This window comes from Lytechinus variegatus, chromosome 7 (assembly GCF_018143015.1).
Source record: "Lytechinus variegatus isolate NC3 chromosome 7, Lvar_3.0, whole genome shotgun sequence".
Classification (NCBI taxonomy): Eukaryota; Metazoa; Echinodermata; class Echinoidea; order Temnopleuroida; family Toxopneustidae; genus Lytechinus; species Lytechinus variegatus.
Genome location: NC_054746.1, coordinates 10,398,698 through 10,419,838, shown reverse-complemented (window position 1 = coordinate 10,419,838; position 21,141 = coordinate 10,398,698). Strand labels below are relative to the sequence as shown.

Genomic DNA, 21,141 nt, shown 5'->3' with positions numbered 1-21,141 from the left:
TCACAGACAGTGATTGATTTCTTTTATTTTCTTTGTAGCATAATGGACATTCAAATTAATGATCAAATTTGGTTTTAACTTTTTTAAAAACAATTCTTATAATTCATCATTCATTTGAATTGCATTTGGGCGAGGGTGGAATTGATATATGTTGTAGGATCGACTTAATAAAATAATGTTACTGCCTTGGGAAGTGAATAGATCTATTTCAGTTATAATTTGATATAAGAGTATGGTTTACCCCAGGTGATATATCTAAATTAGTTATTTTCTCAGAGACTCTTTCTTTCCTTCTCATAATGTTATTAAATATTGTGAGACGTCTGGGAGCCAAGGGTACCTCCTATGTTGCTCCCAGGGTTGGGGAATGATGCTGTACCTGCGTGGGTTGGGATTCTCCCAGGTTTGTAAGTGACTTTGATTATGAGAGCATGGATGTATTAATTAGATTAGATCCGGTGGATGTTCTCTGGAGTGGAGGTATAATGCTGCAGTCACACCGACGAAACCGCCTCCAAAGCAAACGATGGAATGCCATTGGTCATAACATAATAGATTTGGTCGGTCTGAAGTCAGTTTCGTCGGTGTGACTGCGATATAAAAAGTCATCATGGTGCAACAAAGGATGATACCTTTCTTACTAATGTTTTAATTGGTTTAGTGCTATATCATCTGGTCTTCTGATTGTGTCCCACATGTCAGTGATGCAGTGCGTGGAACTTGATGGTTTGAATTAAGGGCTGTGTTTCACACACTTGTCCCTTACGAATGACAGAATTTGGAGACAAATTTGCTGTTAATAAATCAACCATCATCAATCTTAGTTGCCTACAACAGTTGCTTTTTGTAAGTTTGATGAATTTTTGATTCGTAAAATATGTTGTATTTTTTTTATTGTTCATTCTCATTGCATAAAACGACTCTGACTTTTAATGCAAGACTCACTTGGTGATTAGAGGTGTCAAGGAAGGTCTGAGCCACTAGACTATCACTCAGGTGATATAAATGGTGCCTGGAATGGAAGATTCTTTGAAATACTTTATCACAGATAACCGCTGCAGCGTGAACAAAAGCAAGAGTAACAAATTTCTATATTCTCTGTAGGGACTTTCCATCGTGGTAACTGGATTATTCTTTTCATGAACAGAAAAATACTGTATTGTATCATACAATTTCAGATTATTATATTTCCAAGAAAACTAAAAGGAATAATCTGAAAAAATTTCTTCAATTTTCTTTTTATTTTTAGACGTCCTATTTTAATCTTTTTCTTGAACTCTGACACCATTGATTGCTTATTTCAGACGAATACCCATTGATTTTGACAGCTGCCCCCAAACCATGAAGCAACGGTAGACTGGAAATTAACAATAGGTATTATGATTTCCGGGGGAATGAAAAATAGGAGTTGATCGCAGGCAAGGAGGCGTCTTTAATGACGTAGCCTGGAGTGCAGGGGTGCAAAGAGTCAGGAAATATTGATGAAGATCTGACGTGATGGTGGTGGTTGTCAGGTGATGATGGGAAACCCTTATCAAGAGTTCATGAATAACTTTGACTTGGGGTTCAATTAGGGTACCGCTAGTTTATAATGTGTACAGAATGTATGCAGAGAAAACAGATTAATATTATAATTGATAATAATCATGATGATAATATCTTCGGCAGTCATCCAAACCATCGTACCACACATACGACGGTGCAAACCCATTTCAGAGAAAATCAACTTCAAAGTTTACTTTAATTTTCACACTTGCTTGAAAATTACATGGTTGGAAGGACCAAGAAAATTGCTTCATGTTGGAATCTTTATTTTCGCACTGAAGTAAGGATCTGAGAAAATGCGGCAAAAGAGCTACATGCTTGTAATTTCGTTTGAGCGACTCAGATTTTCCCTGTACAAAAGGCCATAGGGAAAAGCGATGCGTTTTGACTGACCGCGATTTCAATGCGCGCGATCAGTCAAAACGTTCTATCGCTTTTCATGTGCAAAGTCAATGCAATATCCAGTGCTGATACGATTTGGTTGACCGTGCGCATTTAAATCGCGGTCAGTCAAAACGTCTTATCGTTTTGTTACAGTACACGTTTCCAATGGGATTTGCGCCTTTTATTAAAACTTTGTACATGGCATCGCAGTGAAAATCCTCTCATATCTCCGAAAATAGAGTAAATTGCTGCTTGAAAATTTAGTTATGAATAGAGAGGACTTGTACTTTCATTTTCTGTAAAAAAATCAGAATCGATTCTTTGACCAAAATTGACTGATACGACGGTTCGGATGACGATAATAAGAAAAATGATATGCAACATTTTTATAACTTTTGAGTAGTTTGGGGGCAAAATCACCCTGAGCCCCCAAGTGATTTTTTTCCTGGTATATAGATAAATAATTATGAAGAGAAAAATTTATTGTTACATTTTGTTAGTAAAGGGATGTTTCAATTCATTGGCAATATAGAAAAATAGTGTAGAAAGAGAAGGCAGGGGCTAGTCATGGTGGACTGTTCAGGTATGTTGAGGTTTCAGTGGGGTGGCATGCTTATTACACCTACTAAATATAAACCTCAATTCTGCAAATGATATGGATCTTTTTCAGATTTATTTTTACAAATATTTTTTTTAGACTATGACTAACTATACACACAGCATCTTTTTCTATTTCTGTTATTCAGATATTTGAATAGATTTTTCTTTTTAGATATCTTCATGAATGCCAATGGACTTTGTACAGTATTCCTTACTCATAATACTGGATATAACAAAGACGTGTTTGTGTGGAACATGGTTTTGTCTGTATAATTGTTTATATAAGCTGTGTAGAATAGAAATGAAAGCATGTCTGCAGTGAAGCAATGTGTAAATATTACATTGTGATGAATGTACACTCATGCTAGGGCTTTTGAGTCGAGATTATATTTACTTAAAGCAATGTGGTTTGTTTTACAGATGGAAGATGTCATGTTATCCTGAAGCTCAAGTCACACCAGTGAAATGGATATCAATCGGCCAATGATATGCTATTTGAAATAATGTATCAACTCTGATCGATCTGGAATCAGGTTTCATTGGTATGACTGTAGCAAATACACATAACAAATTTGGATTGGTATCAAGATTTGAGACAGTGGGGGCCTGTGGTTGGACAGGGGTTGAAGTTCAATTTTTATATTGTCAGGTTTTAAGTGCTTGATTGATTGAAGATGCTAGAAAACCACATTGAGCTAAATGTGGATATATCATCTCCTTTCAAAAATTTGGACTTTATAAGGATTCCTGTTGCTTTTGGATACTGTCTTCTCTAACAGGATTGTCTTTCTCTTTGGTATTTTACAACTACATTTACTGTATATGAGAGTTTCCACAATCGAGTGCTTTGCTAAGAATACAGAAACATACCAGTACTTTTTTTTATCTTATATGGTATAAAAATGTATTACTTTTGTCATTATGTGATTCTGTTTTATGAAGAAATCAGACATGGCTATAAAGTATAAAGCTATTAAAACTTCTTTACATTACACTTCATTATAAGTATAACCCTGACAGAAACTTCACGAGGTTAATTTTCATTTGGAAAAATAAAAAAGATAATCCTTGCCCTCATTTTAAAGTAACCTAATATTCATCACTACTAGAGTGGTGATTGATACATTACAAATAAAGATGAATCGTGAGTTTCAAAATTAAAATATCATAGAAAGGGAATATGGAATGTTCAGGACATCAAGGCATTGAAATGACCTTTCACCCTTAGGTATACATCTATTTATATGTCTATTTTTCGGAGTCATCATCACTGCCTTCTGGGTTGTTTATGGAGACATCACACATGTGCTTTGCCTGCTGGCTAGGCTCTGCTAGACAGCTGTTTGTTTATATTTAGGAGACAAGACATTAGACTCCTGTACAGCTGTTTCAAGGATTCAATTTAATTTCTTCATCCTATTATGCACTTTTCAAAGCTGTATTTTAGAAGAATAGATTAAATGGAGGTTAATATCTTTAATAAATAGGCCTATATTATTTGAATTCCAGAATGAAAACGCTAAAGACATGACATTTCCCCTGTGCACTTTAACCACTTTTGTAGTAGGCCTATCTGCATTCTCGCAATTGTTTTCCCAATGTTGGTCATCCAAGCTTGATTACCCACATGAAAACACCCCTACATAGACCTACATAGAATTTTATTTACAAATAAGTTTAGATGCAACAGGTGAATCATGGTGGTGAAAATAAAATTAAAATCTGGGACATTTAGAGTTTTCCTTTTACATTGATTTTTGATCTGATATACCGTAATGTCAACAAGTTTACATTCAGTGGTTTAAAGGAAAAAATTATCAACTTTTATGAGAGAGAAGCCAATGTAATCAGTTGTTGATTCTGGAGAAAGCTTTGCTTGTTTTGTCAATTTCAAGTTTATTATTCGGCTTCAGTGCAGTCAAACTGTAAATGGGATGAAAACTCACAAATCATTTTTGTCATCTGCTGTCTCCCAAATTTTATCCAGGGGCCATTAAATTCTCTTCTCTTTGCAGTGCAATTATATCTGGAGCATGAAATGGCTTTATTCGCAAATGGGTGGAGTTTATCAGTTTAGTGTTGACCTTTTGGTGTTAGTGTAGTTTAGAGGAGTGTAAGTAATTTGGATGACAAATTGAAATTAGATGTTGAAATTCTATAGTGCAGATAGTCTTAATTTGAGATTTCAACACCAGCATCAACACCTCTACCAACACCAGTACTTACACCGAACTTGAATTCAAGCAAGAATATGGTTTTAAACACAAGCAATAAAAAAAAGGAATAACCCTGTAGTTTAAAGCCAGGTCCAATAAAAACATAAGATTGAAATTCAACTGCAGAACAGAAGAAGTTTCATGAAAATTATATGACATTTGAAGAGAATAATTACAATTTGAGGCTACCAGTCATCAAAGCTTTGCATGAGCTTTGCGTTTGAATGAACAAGACTTGTCTGTAGGAAAGTAGAGCTACATTTAGCAGCAGAATGATAATTACATCATCGGGATTCACATGTGTTCCTTATCTTCCATGCTAGACACAGTTCCCATTAAAAATACGCTTTCTAAAACTAGTTTACTGGAAACCGATTCAGGAAACCAATTTGGAAGATGGCATTCCTACTTGATCACATGAAAGCGGTTTTCAAAATCACTTCACGTAAAGCGATCTTGTTGCTATGGAAACACTCTCAATGTGGTGACACGTTGTCACACGAAATTCAAAACTGCAGCCTAGGCATTCTACACCTGTCGTGTGGAGTAGCACGCTCAAATTGTGGGAAGATTGCTTCCGAAATGCGGTTGTGTCCTTACTTATGCTTAAGCCAGTTTAACGAGGCAAAGCGTTCTTCAAAATTACATCGCGAGGTGGTTCTCTGAACCGGTTTGGAAGATCCCTTCCAAGATTTCTCTGACCGTTCTCACTGCACGTAAAACTAGTTTCCAGTAAACTAGATTTAGGAAGGTAGTGAGAACGGAGTACAACTGCATGCAAGTGAACATCCCCATTACCGTCTTTCTTTTTCATGAAAGAGGTTAGGTAGACTGCCTGAAAATTTACCTCAAAACTCTCCAAAGAAACGTATGAAATTGTCATCTTGTCAGTGTTTTGTGAATTAGGTGAATCTACCTAGTATATTTAATTCAAATCATTTGGGACCACAGAAATCTGTTTGATCTGTTAGCCAAAGTTCAACTGAGAAGATGTAAATCACATCTGGTGTGAAAAACTACTTTGACTTCAGCGATGATTCGCGACTTATGGGGGTCGACTTTAGGTTGCTTTACATGTAGGCATGCATTCAGGTTCACTTGGAAGCTGATTCATTACTATATTCTTGTTGGAATCAAGATTTAGACCCAAGATTGATTAATAAATGATCTGTCACAAAATTTATTGTTTTTATTTATTACAGTTATACCAGGGTTGGAAAGAATTTTTATTTTTAGGAGCTTTTTCTTTCTTTCACTTCAGCCCGATTTATGAATTTTGCAGACTATAATTACTTTCATTATAAGGGCTCCTTTTTCTGCAAAAAGCAATTATTAGTATAAAATGCATATGTATCATTCAGCATTTCAGCTGTAAATTGAATAATGATTCTCTGAATATTCTTGAACATTGCTTGTAACAGGTTTTGGGGTGACTCTTAACGATTGTCACCCCAAAGCATTCCATTTGCGAAATAGTTGGGGATATTTATGCCTTGATGCAGCCGAAATCGCGCGTTGCCCCTTATGTATTTCCTATGCTATGACATGCAGTGATTTTTATTGTGTTTGAACATGAGAGAGAGAGCGCGGGAGATGTAATTTGGAAATAGGTCAGAAATGAGTCAATGAGATGGGACTGGTCAATGATGGTATGTCAGGTATGTGATAAGGAGAGGGAGTACAAAGGTCAAATTTGAGAGAATGGTCGGGAGTCGTGATCTCTTTGTAATATATGTATCCTGCATAGATCCAAATTATTGAATTGAATTCATTTATTTTCCATTAAAAACATGCAAAATCAAGAATATACAAACATTACAAAATATAGAAATGAGACATTATACAAATGATGAATCATACTTTAAAATGAATGCAAAATACAATTCGTTTTATATACACATATTAGGAGAATGGGATGCTCATGGAAGCAGTATGCTTGTAGGGTTGGGTCACCCAGAAAATATATGAATCAGTAAATGATAGAATACATAATACAGTTATATGTATATGGCATACTAAATTAATAGATGAATAAAATGATATCAAACATATGTACTGTCTTTACTTTGTAGCGGAGGGAACATCAAATGGTTAAAATATTTGCAATGTTCAGTATGTGTTTCATAAGGTTCATCTGCATCCTAGAGTACATGCTTCTTTTTTTGCAAAGAATATTTCTATTTGATATGTTTTGTACGGTACATGTTACTGAAGAACACATGATTTGATGTTAAGAAGACAGAACAACACAGAGTTTTTACAAATTAGAAAATGATAAAACATGGGACTTTACAGGCCTGCATAGTGTACACAGGCTCATAGTTGCCAACTCTGTATTCTCTGTACAAATGATAGAATCATGTTGGAGGTCCAAAGTTCAAGTACAGATGTACGTTTATCTAAGATACTAGAGTAATAATTCATTTGATAATGCATATTTCACATAGATCAGAGTGCAGTGTTACAGCTACAAGCCTGCACATTTTATTAGACCTGATGGTGTTCTTGTAGACATTTCATCATGGAATTTCACTTTCTTACAAGGACTATCACACAAATAACATTCATAACTAATAAAAATAAATTTATGTTCATAATTATTCAAAACATTGGTATAAAAAATTGAGTTCTTGCATAGGCCTACTGTCTTGCAGCAGACAAATTAGTTTTCAACAAGAGATTGAGCCTTGTTTTATATTTAGAACTTCAATAATGATAATACTTTTAATACCACTATTGTAATGGAAACTGGTTCGAATGGTTGCCTAGCTCTTTTAAAATCTATAATAATGACAAACATTCTACACTGTATAACTATAATATATTTCTGAAAGGGGTTCTGAATTTGGGTTGGGTCGATCAATCAGAGCTATTGTTAAGCCCTTATTTTTCTAAAATGGTCCATTCTTGGAAATTCCCATGCCTTTAGGTCAATTTTTACTGCATTTGTATACAGTTTCATTCTTCACGTTTAATGGTAGCTTGAATATTCAATTCAATTCAGTTCGTTTTATTCCATCTTTTGTAAATCAATAAATATACGGTTTGAATGTATATACAAATCATAAATGAATAACAATTATTTTGTAAATAGATAATTTTTAATGATAAGGGTGCGTCTAAAGAAGCTTGATTAATGGGACAGTGCACCCATTACATTCACTTCACATCTGGAAACTAACATTCTTTGACATTAGAAACACCTCCACTTTGATATTCTTTTTTTTTAATGGCAGAATTTTTTAACATTACTAGAACCCCCCCTCAACCCTGGATCCGACCCTGCTTTATAACAGGTTCCCATGATTTGTTAATTCTCAATAATATTTTTTTATAAAGTGGCTGATATTATATATATGGAATACTTCATAACACAAAAAGTATTTTTTTTAATTCAGAAATTGAAAGGACCTCTGTTTAATATTGAAATTTCTGAATTTTTGAAAATGTTTTTATTATCAAGTGGCTTAATATTATATTTATGTCTTCTTGTTTCCATTATCAGATGGCTCGATTCAAACAGGTCATTGATGGAGCAGGATGTGAGGGAGAACGATACAGTGATGCTGCGCTTCAAGTACTACGTATTCTACGATCTTCCTCAGCCCAACAGCTCGGACATCAAACACATCAAAGAGGATGCCGTCAGGATCAACCAAATCTACGAACAAGCTAAATGGGCAATCCTCCGGGAAGAAATCGAATGCACGCACGAAGAAATGATGCTGTTTGCTGCTCTACAGGTATGTGTGCTTAAAGGGATCATTCAAAGGAAGATCTGTAGAAAAACATTGTTATGTTAAAACAACTGTCACACCAATGAAACCGACTCCAGACCGGCCTATGGTATGTCATTGGTAATAATGCAATAGATTCGGTTGGTCTGGAGTCGGTTTCGCCCTTGTGACTGTTGCATAATAGAGTACTCTTCAGATGTACTCACATTGAAAATGCACATGACAAAACATAGCAGAATAGTTAATTGTTTGGACTAAACCTTATGTGTAGTCCCATACACGCATTTATGTGCATAGCATGTGACTAACATCAACCTTCTTTCAATATCTGGGGCCCGTCTTACAAAGAGTTATGATTGATCCAATCAATCATAACTCTATAGAAATCCATCGGTGTCCTTTGTAAACAAAGAGAAGCACAGTAATTTTTTAAAGAAAACAATTCATGAATATACATCATAGCTAGAAAATATTTTGAACAAACATGCATAATACATGTTGACATTGCTGGCCGTCCATAGTTATCAATTGCAACTCTTTGTAAGACAGGGCCCTGAAAAAAATCTTACAGAATAGTGTATATTCTTTAATAGGCACATTATAATCAACATTTCCCAATTACTTTGGGACAGGTCCACAACTCAATCTCACACCAGGGCCCTCCATGTCATAAAGATTATCGATTAATAGTTGGGCTGATTTTACGATTGATCATACACAATTATCAATACAATCAATCATAGAAATAACCTCAGGATTAATCACTAAGATTTATGCTACAGGATCCAGAACTTGTCTGTGTCTTTGATGTCATTTTCAATTGATTGATGAATGCAGATATTGCTTTTATTTAATGGCCACTTTATTATATATCTTGGCTGCCTGGTACTTAATGATGATTACCTTGGAAACTTTGGAATTTACAACGTTCAAAGTTTGAATTTAACAAGGTGCTTTTGCAAACCTGAAGCACCTTTGGCTCCCACCTTGTTACTGTAATATACTGCATTGTTCTTAACCTTGCTCAAAATTAAATCATACCCAGCGTTCTTACCAATATGTGATTCATTTCAAAATTACATCATTATCAGGGGGCCCGTTCCATAAAGCACTTGCAACTGTTGTAACTTTGCCATTATGGCAACTACCATGGAAACCTTGATTTTGATTGGCTGCTGAGCCCTGTTACCATGGTAGTTGACATTATGGCAAAGTTACAGTAGTTGCAAGTCCTTTATGAAACGGTTCCCAGATATAAAGAATTTCAGTAGCTCACAAAAGTTGTAAGTGAAAGAGACTAATGAAACACTGTATGAAAGGATCCCCATGACATACTTTACCAGGTAAGCTAGTTCTGCATGTATCGGTGTTTCCACAGCTAAAAAGAAAATGGAAAAAACCTGAAAATGAATCCCAAACCTTAAATAATTCAGTGGTATTTCCTGGAATCTTCAAATTTGTTTTGAAACAAAAATTTTACAATAATGCAGTGAGCCTGGGGTCCTGGACTAAGTCTAGTAAAGAAAAATCAAGGAAGATAAGACCTTATTTGTTCACACACTTTTTACAATGTGGACTATTTATGGTAGTGCGGAGTGGGAGTGGAAAAAAATTAGCTACATAATGTGTCCAATAACTCTTTAAAATGCATGAACATTGAAATTTGTTACATGTACATTCAATAATTGTGTCATTTTTAATTTTTGGATTTCCCAGAAAATGCTTAGAAGTTTATTACTTGCCCAAAATTTTACGGCATATAGGCCTACTACTAGTATACTAGAAGGGATTTGCAACCAGAGATGGGACGTTTGTAGGCTGCGATTGATGGGCCAATGGAAGAAGAAAGAATGTTTCTCGAAAGGCAGGAGGTAGAGAGCTATTGAATAGGGTCACGACCTCCCTAATTGTGAATGATTTACGTGTCTTCTAAAGAAGCACCTTGACTGCCCTACTGCCAAGATCAAATGTCTTCCATCTATTCAAAGACATTCCTTCAGAACTAGGTGTAGGTCACCTACCTGTCACTCCTTTCTAAATGGTTGGAGAAAAGATTGTACTGCTAATATTTGTGGTCTTAGCATCTCAATATGACAGCTACATGTATTTTGATAAAGTGAACAAGTGAACAAGATTTTGGTTCACAGTTTTCTATGAATATGCCCTGTTGCACTTTTCTCTTTCTATGCTATGTATTTTAATAGTTTTGTCTTTCAGGAAGTGAAATACATGTAGGTTGATTGATAGTTTGAAAATTTGAACTAATTTGTTTGTATAGTAGTTCTTTCAGTGGTTGCTGAGAAATCCAGGAATTTAATTTGTATATATTTAAAGAAATGGGATTGAAGTCATGAATTTGAATTCCATAGCCAACAATGAATGGCAAACAACAACTGGTAATGGGTGCTGTTGCATGCCTTTTAACAGTTGTAGCACTTTGAAGAGGGCGGAGGTTTAATGTGGGAATAAATTGCTTGTATGTATTTGAGATATGCTTTATAGAATTAGATTATTAAGAACCTTAAATGGTTGAAAAAAAGAAAATGAAAATCCATATTTTAGTGTTCGAAATAGAGATGAAATGACTTACTCAGAAAATTTGCTTTGCCCAATTGATCGTGGGCCTGGCAGCCGCTATGCAGCGCCAGATTGACGAGGCTCCCATATCTGAGTCTGAAAGAGACTACTGTACTGGTTAAACAATGAATGAATACTATCTCAGTATCAATATGGCTTCCATTAATACTGTGGTATAGGCATTTTGAAAATTTAATTACTACCAGTCACACATTTTCCTTATAAGGGTGCAGCGCGATAACTATAGATAAATGACTTATCAAAACGCATCAGCATTTCAGCTGTAATCAAACCATTATGAAAGCAGTCACTTGAAGACATTATCTCTAGCCTTGTCGTTTTGTTCAATTGGATTGGATTGAACAACTGACATTCTAAAAATAATTGATTAGGCCTGTTTCTTATATTCCCCTTCATTTAAAACATAATCTCTTTAATACACAGGTTTCCCTGCCCATCAGGGAAATCAGGGAAAATTTTTACTTTTTTCTAGTCAGATAAAAATCAGGAAATTTGATAAAAAGTACCTCAAATGAGGGAAAAATCAAGGAATTTTGATCAGCCCAAAAGTCGAAAGCACGGTAGTGAGTCACACTCTGTTATATTTTGTTGCATATCAAAACAACATCCATTGAATGACTGGTTATGGTGGTACTAATTAGTTTTACATTATTTTTTTTATAGTGAAAATACATGTAATTCACTGCAACAACCTAGAAAAACATGCGAAACTGGGTTTGGGTTAGGAATGGGTTTGAATAATTACAGGGAATTCTTAAACTTCATGAGGGAAAAATCTTGAAATTTTGTTTTCTTGAAAACCTTGTTACAGTACCCCCTCCTCCCTCATCAAAAATAGAAAAAAAAATATTTGAAAGTCACTGCATAATGTGACCATGTGAGCTCTGGGGAGCATTTAATGAAACAAAAGTCACTGTTTAATTAATCAGCAAAATTCACTGACCAATTTGTTCATGAAACCTCCCCCTCCCATCTCTAGAAAACACAAACTACCCACGTTAGCTTATAATTAGATGAAAAGATCAGAAGGAGATTGTGAAACTTGACAAGCATCCTCATTATGAAGGCTTATTGCATGTTTAATGAGTGTGGGCTGGAAATACGGTCTTGCTTCACACCTTCGTAGAAGATTATACACAGGACATCCCAGGGTATGGTATCTGCAAAGTGAATTTTTTTCCACAGTGTGCGGGAAATGATTGTCCATGAATAATTAAGTACAATGAAAAAAAAAATTGTTATTCAAATTATAGGCTTATTCATTTTCTTGTTTCCTTGAGGGGACAAACTTTGATTTTGTGATAAATGGTGTTCATTGATTCTCTTTTAAGGGTAAGGTCATCTGATGATAAGTTAGTTTTAATAAAACATATAGAAAAAATAGAGAATTTTTATTTATGTTGTTAAAAGCGAACAGTTCCCATATGCCTCTTGTCATGTAAGTTCACTAAAATGCTATTTTCTCTAAATTTTTGAAATAAATTTATTTCTGACTGGGATATATCATCAGATAGAGCATTTTGTACCCCTTCTTATAAGAAGAATATATGTATTCAGCATATTCCATTAAAAAATAGAATTCCATGATTTATCACATGTGACATTGGGGAGCTTCTTTCATGTGCCACCACAAATTTAAAAGATTAAAAATTCATAGATCTCTTATTCTTTTATAGATATTCTTCAAATTTTCACCAATATTTTTCTCATTTCTCCCCTGCATTTTAACACCAACTCATCGTCAGAGTGAACTCCCCCCTTTGAGTTAAAGCATGTTACAATGTGAGGTCGTTTCCTCTCAGACAGTAATTGTATCGTCATCCTTGAGCAACTATTTTAGTACAACAAAGGTTATTCTTGGGGAACAGCGAGGATACTTATGAAGTGGTGTTGTCTCAATGCCAATTAAGAGTGTATTGTGTTTTGTATGTAAGCAGATTAGGCAACTTTTTATGGAAAGTGCCTTGAGGTTTACTCTCGGAACGTTGCCTGTAATCATGGACCTACTAGCAGTCCATGCTGTAATGAAGGTTTGCCCCCTGGAAGAAAAAAGGACAAGTTTTTTGATAACAGCATAGTATTAAAAAGAACACCAGGGTGACGGGCAGTTTTGCCCTCATGACACCCAAAATGGTCCCTCAGAATTAATTTGCGAAATGGAATGCTTTCGGGCAACGACCTTTTCTTACAGTTGCCCCAAAGACCTGCAATGAGCAAAATTCAAGAACATTGAGAAAATTAATATTCTACATACAGCAGAATAATACAAAATTCTTTTACAACAAATGTGCTAATTGAGCTAAAAGAGTAGCCCTTGAAATGGAAGAAACAGCCCCCCAAAAAACACACACACAAAAAAAAACAGAAATTGCCCCCCTGTGGCCCCAAAATAGCCCCTGAATTATGAAATAATTTCCTTCCATGTTTAAGAATGTACTTTTGTGTGATTTGAAATCTCATTCATAATCGGTGCCCTCATTGATAATTTCATATAGACCTATCAGGTCGCCTACTTGTAAGCTTCTCATTTTTTTTAAAGAAATAAAAGTATTTCATTTTGGCAATTTCAGGATTGGTTGACTTCTGCTCTACAAAATCTTAACATCCCCATCCTTAAATCCTGTTCCAAAGATTATGTTGAAAGAGTTATTAATGCCTTCATCATTGTGTTGGCAATGTACAATAGTCCTACTATGACCTTTGGTGAACACTGACATGAGGATGATATATGTTGGTATGTTTTATGCTTGACATAAATGATGATGAATGTGGTGGACAATAATAAATCCTATTATGTATGACTAAAAAAGAAGAGGACAGGTGGCTTTGTCATGAATGTTTTTAGCCACAAACAACTTTGAAATGTTTTATTCCTTTCTGATGCTACAGACACACCAACAAATCTGATTCCAAGCAGACCAATAGTAGCCCAATCGGTCCACCAAAATCATCAATGTCGTATTTTTGGTGGCCGGCAAAGCAACTTTGGTGGCCCTAAAACAATAGAAAACATTACAATGTAGCAGAATTTTGGTGACGCGGCTCTCAATTAAGGTTGCCCCGGGTCACCGGGCCACTGCTAATGTCGAGCCCTGCATTAGAAATGATGTACTAGATAGGTTAGTCTGGAGTCAGTTTTTGCTGGTGTGGCCGAACCCACCTAATTTGACATAAGGCCTATAAGTTATTATTGTAATGTAAGGATCAAAATTTGGAGAAAAAGATATTATTTTTTATTTTTCATTCGCTTTTTTCACTAAACTTTTTCTTCTATTTTTTTCATTCATCCCAATTCCTCTCCCCCTTCTCCTCCTCAACTTTTGAAATCTTTCCCCTCTCCCCTCACTCTTTATATTTCCATTATATAGTTACAAGTGAGTATGCAATCCCAGAAGCCTCAACAGGAAGTAGATGGTCCCTCAGATGGTGTGGATGATATTGATAAAGCTCTCACAAATCTTCAGGTCTCATTAGAAGGACAAACTGTATCACCAGGACATGTAAGTATTAACATGCCCCATTTTAGATATCTCATTGATGCCTGTACATGTATATTATCATCTGCAAGCTTTTAAATGGATAAAAAATGTTAATCTGCAATTTGATGTGTGAAATAGTAGAAAATATCGAGGAGGTCTAAAATTCAGAAGAAATAATGAAATCCAAGGAAAAAATAATTTGTCAATAAGTATAGAATTAGATAGAAGGCTGCTCAGGACAACTTTTGACCTTTGTTATCTGTTTTTCAATGAAAAATTTGCAAAAACCCAACAAGGATAATTAGTGTGGACTTATGTTATTTTTTAAAGATACAAGATATTTTTTATTGGTCCATGAATGTAGGAATAATATAGAAAGTTGCAAATAGATTTGAAAAACATGACACTTATACAAGATAGGAGGTTAAATGAGTTAGCAGTGTTTTAATTGTAATTCTAGATCCTTTTACATTTTGTAATAGTTCTTGTTTGATATAGATTAGGATCACATTCACTGCATCTGTTACTTCCAACATTAAACCTCACCCCATGTTGTTACCTGGGGAGTGTTTCATGAACCAAAGAGTCAGACATTTTCATTGATAAATGTTAGAAATACTTGCATCTGATTGGCTGAGAGCGTATTAGTCATTGAAAATCACTATCAAATCTCTTTACGAAACACTCCCCTGGGGTGGTCACTCAGGAACCTTGACAAACCTTAATCTAATTAAAGAACTCTTCTTCATCTCGTGGATATAGATACACTTAAAATCAAATCCTTGACCAATTGTCGGTCTTTCAGTCAAGCTCCAAGGTGATTTGGGTAGATTTTAGGTAATGACATCCGGCTCTCATCGGCATGCTTTCCAGTTACGCACCTTTTCCTTTGAAAGGTTGTGCTCGATCAAAGGAAATTGCTCCCTGTCACAGGAATAACTTTGTTTGAGGCCTGCCCTTGTATTTCTTTCTTTCCCTTCATATGTCGGCCAGCACAGGACATGGGGGTGGGGGGTGCATGTATGTTAGGTCATAGGAAAATGTTATCTTTTATATAAATGCTGATCAATGTTAATGTATATCAAAATGACTTTGATGAATGTTATTGATAATGATTAATAGTAGTAATAGTAATAAGGTTAATGTAGTGCACTTTCTATCTTTAGTAAAAGCCCAAGGTAGAAAGTTAGTATGAAATCCTTTTGTTTAAAATGCCAATGATTATGACTTTGGAAATAACCCACCACAATGAACTATGTGCTGAATGTTTCCATGAGGGGGGCATCGGCCTTTGTATGTTGACTTGATTTCTAGAGATCGAGGTTAGAAACCTTTGGATTAAATGACTAATGGACAGTTGAGTGAATCACATTACTATCAGACATAGGGGAAGTTGTTAATACAATGCACTAATACAATTCAAGGACGTTTTGACAAACAATGACATAATCAGACAGTTATTATTCAAAGGGGAAGTTTACCCTGACTTAAAAAGCTGATTATAATGAAAGCAGAACAATAATAGGGGAAGGCGGGGTAAGTTGTGACAGTTTTTGCTTTTTGCATGTTAGAATTGATATGATTAATAATCTTGTCGAAATAAGTACCTTGCCTTGAAATTTCATTCTTCTGAAATATTTTCCACCTATATATAACTTTCTACCCCAACACTGAAAGTCATCGTGACCTTTGAAAAAACCGATGTCAAATGGCTCAACTTGCCCCATATATGGGGTAAGTTTGAGCCACCTTCTGGGGTAAGTTGAGCCACAAGAACTATGTACAAAATGTATGGGGGGAGAACCAGCATGTCAATTTTTTGTTTAAAGTCTTTTCACTTGCTAATTCTCTATAAATACTAACATCCTGTAAAAGGAAAAGAGCAGTCATGTAAATTTGCTCCTTTCAGCCTGCATTTCAATCTATTTTTATGGTTTGTTTGTTTTTTAAGATACATTACCATAGGAATTACCATGGCTCAACTTGCCCCATGCTATTTGGCTCAACTTACCCCAGTCCAAACTTAGTGCGATAATTTTGTATCCACACATTTATTATGCATTCATCATATAAAAGACTATGACAAGAATGAAGATCCATACCTGGACTAATGATATTGTTATCATGTCTTTGTTATATTTAAAGACGTGTGTGTTTATAAAGCACTTATCTATTTCACACTCTTTTTTACTTTTTTGGCTGAAATTCATATTTTTCCCTCTAAAAAACTACTTTTTGTTTCAAAGTTGGAAACAATGTGGTGGGGTTAGGGGTTATGCTATGGGTCATCAATACATGACACCACCACAATGTCTGACTCATTCATTATTGGCCTGGGGCTGGTGGCTCAACTTGCCCCTATGCTCAACTTACCCCGCCTTCCCCTACTGATGAAGGTTTAGTGAAAATCTGTCAAAGAATGCGAGAGTTATGGATTTTAGAAGTTTTCCCCTTGTTTTTTTTAAAATGCATTCAAGATATGATCTGACACATCATGTCGTCCTCTCTTCTGTAAGAAAAGTTATTTTCAGTCGTCATGAACCATTTAGAATATGAGAATGAATAGAATTATATAAAATGAGATATACATGTAGGGCAGCTGCTTGTGTATGACATCGCAAACATTACCAATTTAAACTCTTTATTCTTTGATAGATATTTTGTCAAATATTCACTATTTTCTCTAAAATTTCAACAAAGAAATTTGCATTAATTAGATGAAAGGATGAAAAGTTTATGATTAGTAGTTAATAACTTGATTTAAAAAATGTTGTTTTTAAGGCAAATCTTGTGAAAAAGAACCAGCTCGGGTGTTAGTTTGATTCATATGAATCAATTTTTAACATTTCTTACTTCCCAAAAAATTAAAATTATTCTTGAAAAAATGTAGAGTAGTGCGAAAACTTAACTGTTTTCATAGATACAAAATGAAGGTTCTAGATAATGGATAAACTGCCTTCATGCTAATTTATTTAATATATTTATGATATGGCAGTTGAAATTCAATATAATGATAATAATAGGTTTCAGACTACGAGATTTTGATCTTTCTATCCATCATGTTGACTTTAATCACCCCTCTCCTATGCTGATTGGATTTGGGCTTAATGGTGGCGGTCCATTTTCTGTTAAATGGGCCATGCATATATAGGTGCATGATGAATTTCAATGCAAACAAAATCTGTGTTGACTGTAGTGCTTCACTGCCAGGCAAGTGACTATGTGATGGTATATTGAAAATTGATACCACAGAGCCCCCCCCCCCTTCAAGTCAGTGATATGAATCAAAACAACACCCAAGCTGGTGCTTATGTCATAAGATATGTTTTAAATTGAAAGTCATATCAGAGGTTATCTGTAATTGATTTTGATGAAAGTTTGATGAAAAAAAATTCTTTCTCACTTTTCTCCTTTGTGTTCATTAATTTAAAAAATGTACTCATTGAATTTACTCTGCACACAGCTTGAACAATTAAGTCAATTCATTTTACAATAAAACAATTGGAGCTGATGTACATCTTTAAAAAAAGGTTATCCAATATTGTTTATAGAAGGAAAAAAAAGAATCACACCTGCGTTAGCAAGTATTTCATCTAGATCTTGATCCAAGATTTTCAGCTCAACCCCTTTTCTTATCATTTTCTCCCTTTCCTTATCATTGTCTCCCTTTCCTTATCATTTTCTCCCTTTCCTTTGTACTACCACACATGTATGATATCTTATATTTTTCCTTTCATAAGGAAGCACAGTTCTTTCCATCTGGAATACATAGAGAAACATTAATAATCATAGCTGCAATATCAATTTTAAGAATATTGTATGAATACATGTATGTATCCTTTATGTACCTTTAATATAAAGCTTCTGTTTTTCTTTCATATATTTTTTTCTAGACGGATATCACCTCAGTACCAGAACTTTCAGGAGTATTGAGATATCTGAAGTAAGTATCCTCCAATATCTTTTCCACAATTTTTTTTTTATAGAATATGTTTGCATCGACTAGAAGTGTGTTGAATATGTACTCATCATTGTAGGTTTTGATTAAAGGGGTACTCCAAGCAGAAAATAATATGATCATAAAAGATTAAAGTTAAAGCAATGAAAATTTCATCAAAATTTAAAAGGAATAACAAAATTTTATGACATTTGACAGTTTGCATTATTCTGATGAAACAGTTCTATGCATGTCTTCATGAATATGCAATGAATGATGATGTCATCTCCCCACTTATTATGTTAATATATGAAAATATGTTTCAAATTTTGTCCTCCAAGAATGTAAAAGGGATTTTTTGTCTATTTAATGTGTAAGACAATGATCGCTGCAACTTATTTTGTTGGAAGGGAGGCTTGTTTTACACATATATATTTAATATGAATTGATTATGATTTTATGTTATGATATAAAAAAGGAAAGCAAGGACATATCTGCCCGACATTATAATATTCATAAGAGCTTGTCTGCATAACTATTTTCACAAAATAGCGCTAAACTCTAAAATTCGATGAAATATCAAGTGTTTTGTGTGTTTAGCTCTGATATCTTTGTTAAGATACATTATTTTCAGCCCGGAGTACCCCATTAAGACCAAGTAAAAGCATTGTTTAGCAAACACAATAGTTTTTTAAAAAGGGGGGAAAATGGGAAAATAGATATAAAAAAAATCAGGAAGTGCATTCACTTCAGTTGTATAATGAATCACCTTAAACTTTGGCTGGTAGTGTAGGCCCTACAGTTTTTGACGATCCAAAAATATGTTTCTTCCCTGTGCGACATGTGTTTTATCCCTCAATGAACGGACCTATTAATAGAGGTCTGTAGCTATATGGATGACAGCTGGGTTTGTGTAGGGGAGATGATAGTATTTCACAGGGGATGCATAGCGCTGGGATCAAATCTAAAGTGAAGGTATGTCATGAAAGGTTGCCGGCCGTATTAGCTTCCCTCCTTTCCTACTACGCTGTTTACCCTCGTAGTTAGTTAACTTGTGTGAATCCAATAGCAGAGCTGCCAAGTTGTACGGATTTTCAGTATTTAGTACTGAAAATTAAGAAGAATACTGATGGTTTCATGCAAAATACTGATTTCTAAAGTTTCTGTTTTCTGTGTTGTCTTATGGTATTTCATTGAAAATACTGATGTCATCATCAAAATACTGATTTTCAGCTTTAATAATACTGAAATGTTCTTTTTCACGTTGGTAGCTCTGCAATAGATACTTTTATGCTGTTGCTCTAAAAAAAAATACTGAATTTTACTGTTTGAATATTCATGAAATATTATGAATATCCATGCGACTAGCCTAAACTTGAAATTGCTATGCCTGTATAGTGGCCTGAGTTCAGCCATGACTAATAATTCTTCACAGATGTGTATCAGAAGTTAAAACAACCTTCTGTTGCTCTATTGCAAGACAAGATCTGTCAGTTTGATGACAGAATCTAGGATTTTTTTTTTCTTCATCTTGAACTTCAATTTGCCACAACTTACATATTCAATGTGAAAAAAAATCACTAATGACTACTTGAAAAAAAAGCTAAAATCAATCGAATGTACATTTCTGACCCAAAATCTGACATATTTGCGAATGTACATTTCTGACCCAAAATCTGACATATTTGTAGATGACAGACATGCATGTCTGTCATCTACAAATATGTCAGATTTTGGGTCAGAAATGTACATTTGATTGATTTTTAGCTTTTTTTTCAAGTAGATTTGAATTTTGTTCCCAGCCTATATATACCATGCATATTGAAATAAAATTTAAAACACTCGGGTATATCCAAGATTGTGTTGGAAACATTGCATCAGCATTTCCATCTGTAGAGTAAAAAAACAAATGATTTTTAAATCAGAAGTACCAGCAACATTTTATGCGGTTGCTGCATATAAATCGCATAAAGCAATGTTTTGATTCAAATCGGTCTTGTCTGTGCCAACATTAAACATACATGTACATGTGCCCTTTTGGAATGCCATAAATAATTGTTTCTGATCTACATTTTGAATGGTTTCTAAAGAGTGAGGGAGGTATAAAGGCTATATTGATCATATCATAAAAACTCGTTTATAATAACTGAGGTTTAAACATTATTACTGTAATGGATGACGAGTTATAAAATATAGATTTAGAAATTGTTTCAAGTTAGTCATGTTAAATCAAAATCAACAGAAATTGAAAATTTTCTTACTTTTTCTTACCCTTTGATGCAGTTTCAAAATTGACCCCAAATTTGCAGCATCAAATACAATACAATTCAGACATACATATAATCCTGCTTATTTATGAGACCAGAAATTTGTTCGGTGATATGCACAATTAAAAAAAAATACTGCAATAGTACGATATTTGGGCTGTGTTTCATAAAGCTGTTTGTAAGGTACACACAATTTATGCTCGATTTTGCATATGACTTTACATACAATGTCACATACAACTTAAAGCACGACTGGTGACCCGTTATTGCGCTTATTATAACAGATTCTCAAATCAGTTTGCTACCAACATCAGCAACAGTTCAAATTTGATCTTTTTAAAGTAAACATTTGATTTCCAACAAGCATCAGAGTTGAAA

The 21,141-nt window shown here is 34.5% G+C and overlaps 1 protein-coding gene across 4 annotated transcripts in view; it reads left to right on the top strand.

Moving 5' to 3' along the window:
* Positions 1–21,141, top strand: part of LOC121418419 (fermitin family homolog 2-like) — an 81,019-nt gene that overhangs the window by 46,442 nt on the left and 13,436 nt on the right. For all 4 annotated transcript variants that reach the window (XM_041612269.1, XM_041612267.1, XM_041612266.1 and 1 more), the window contains 3 exons: positions 8,251–8,488; positions 14,449–14,580; positions 18,453–18,502. In XM_041612269.1, coding sequence (XP_041468203.1) covers positions 8,251–8,488; positions 14,449–14,580; positions 18,453–18,502 — 420 coding nt within the window. The remainder of the gene's footprint in view (positions 1–8,250; positions 8,489–14,448; positions 14,581–18,452; positions 18,503–21,141) is intronic.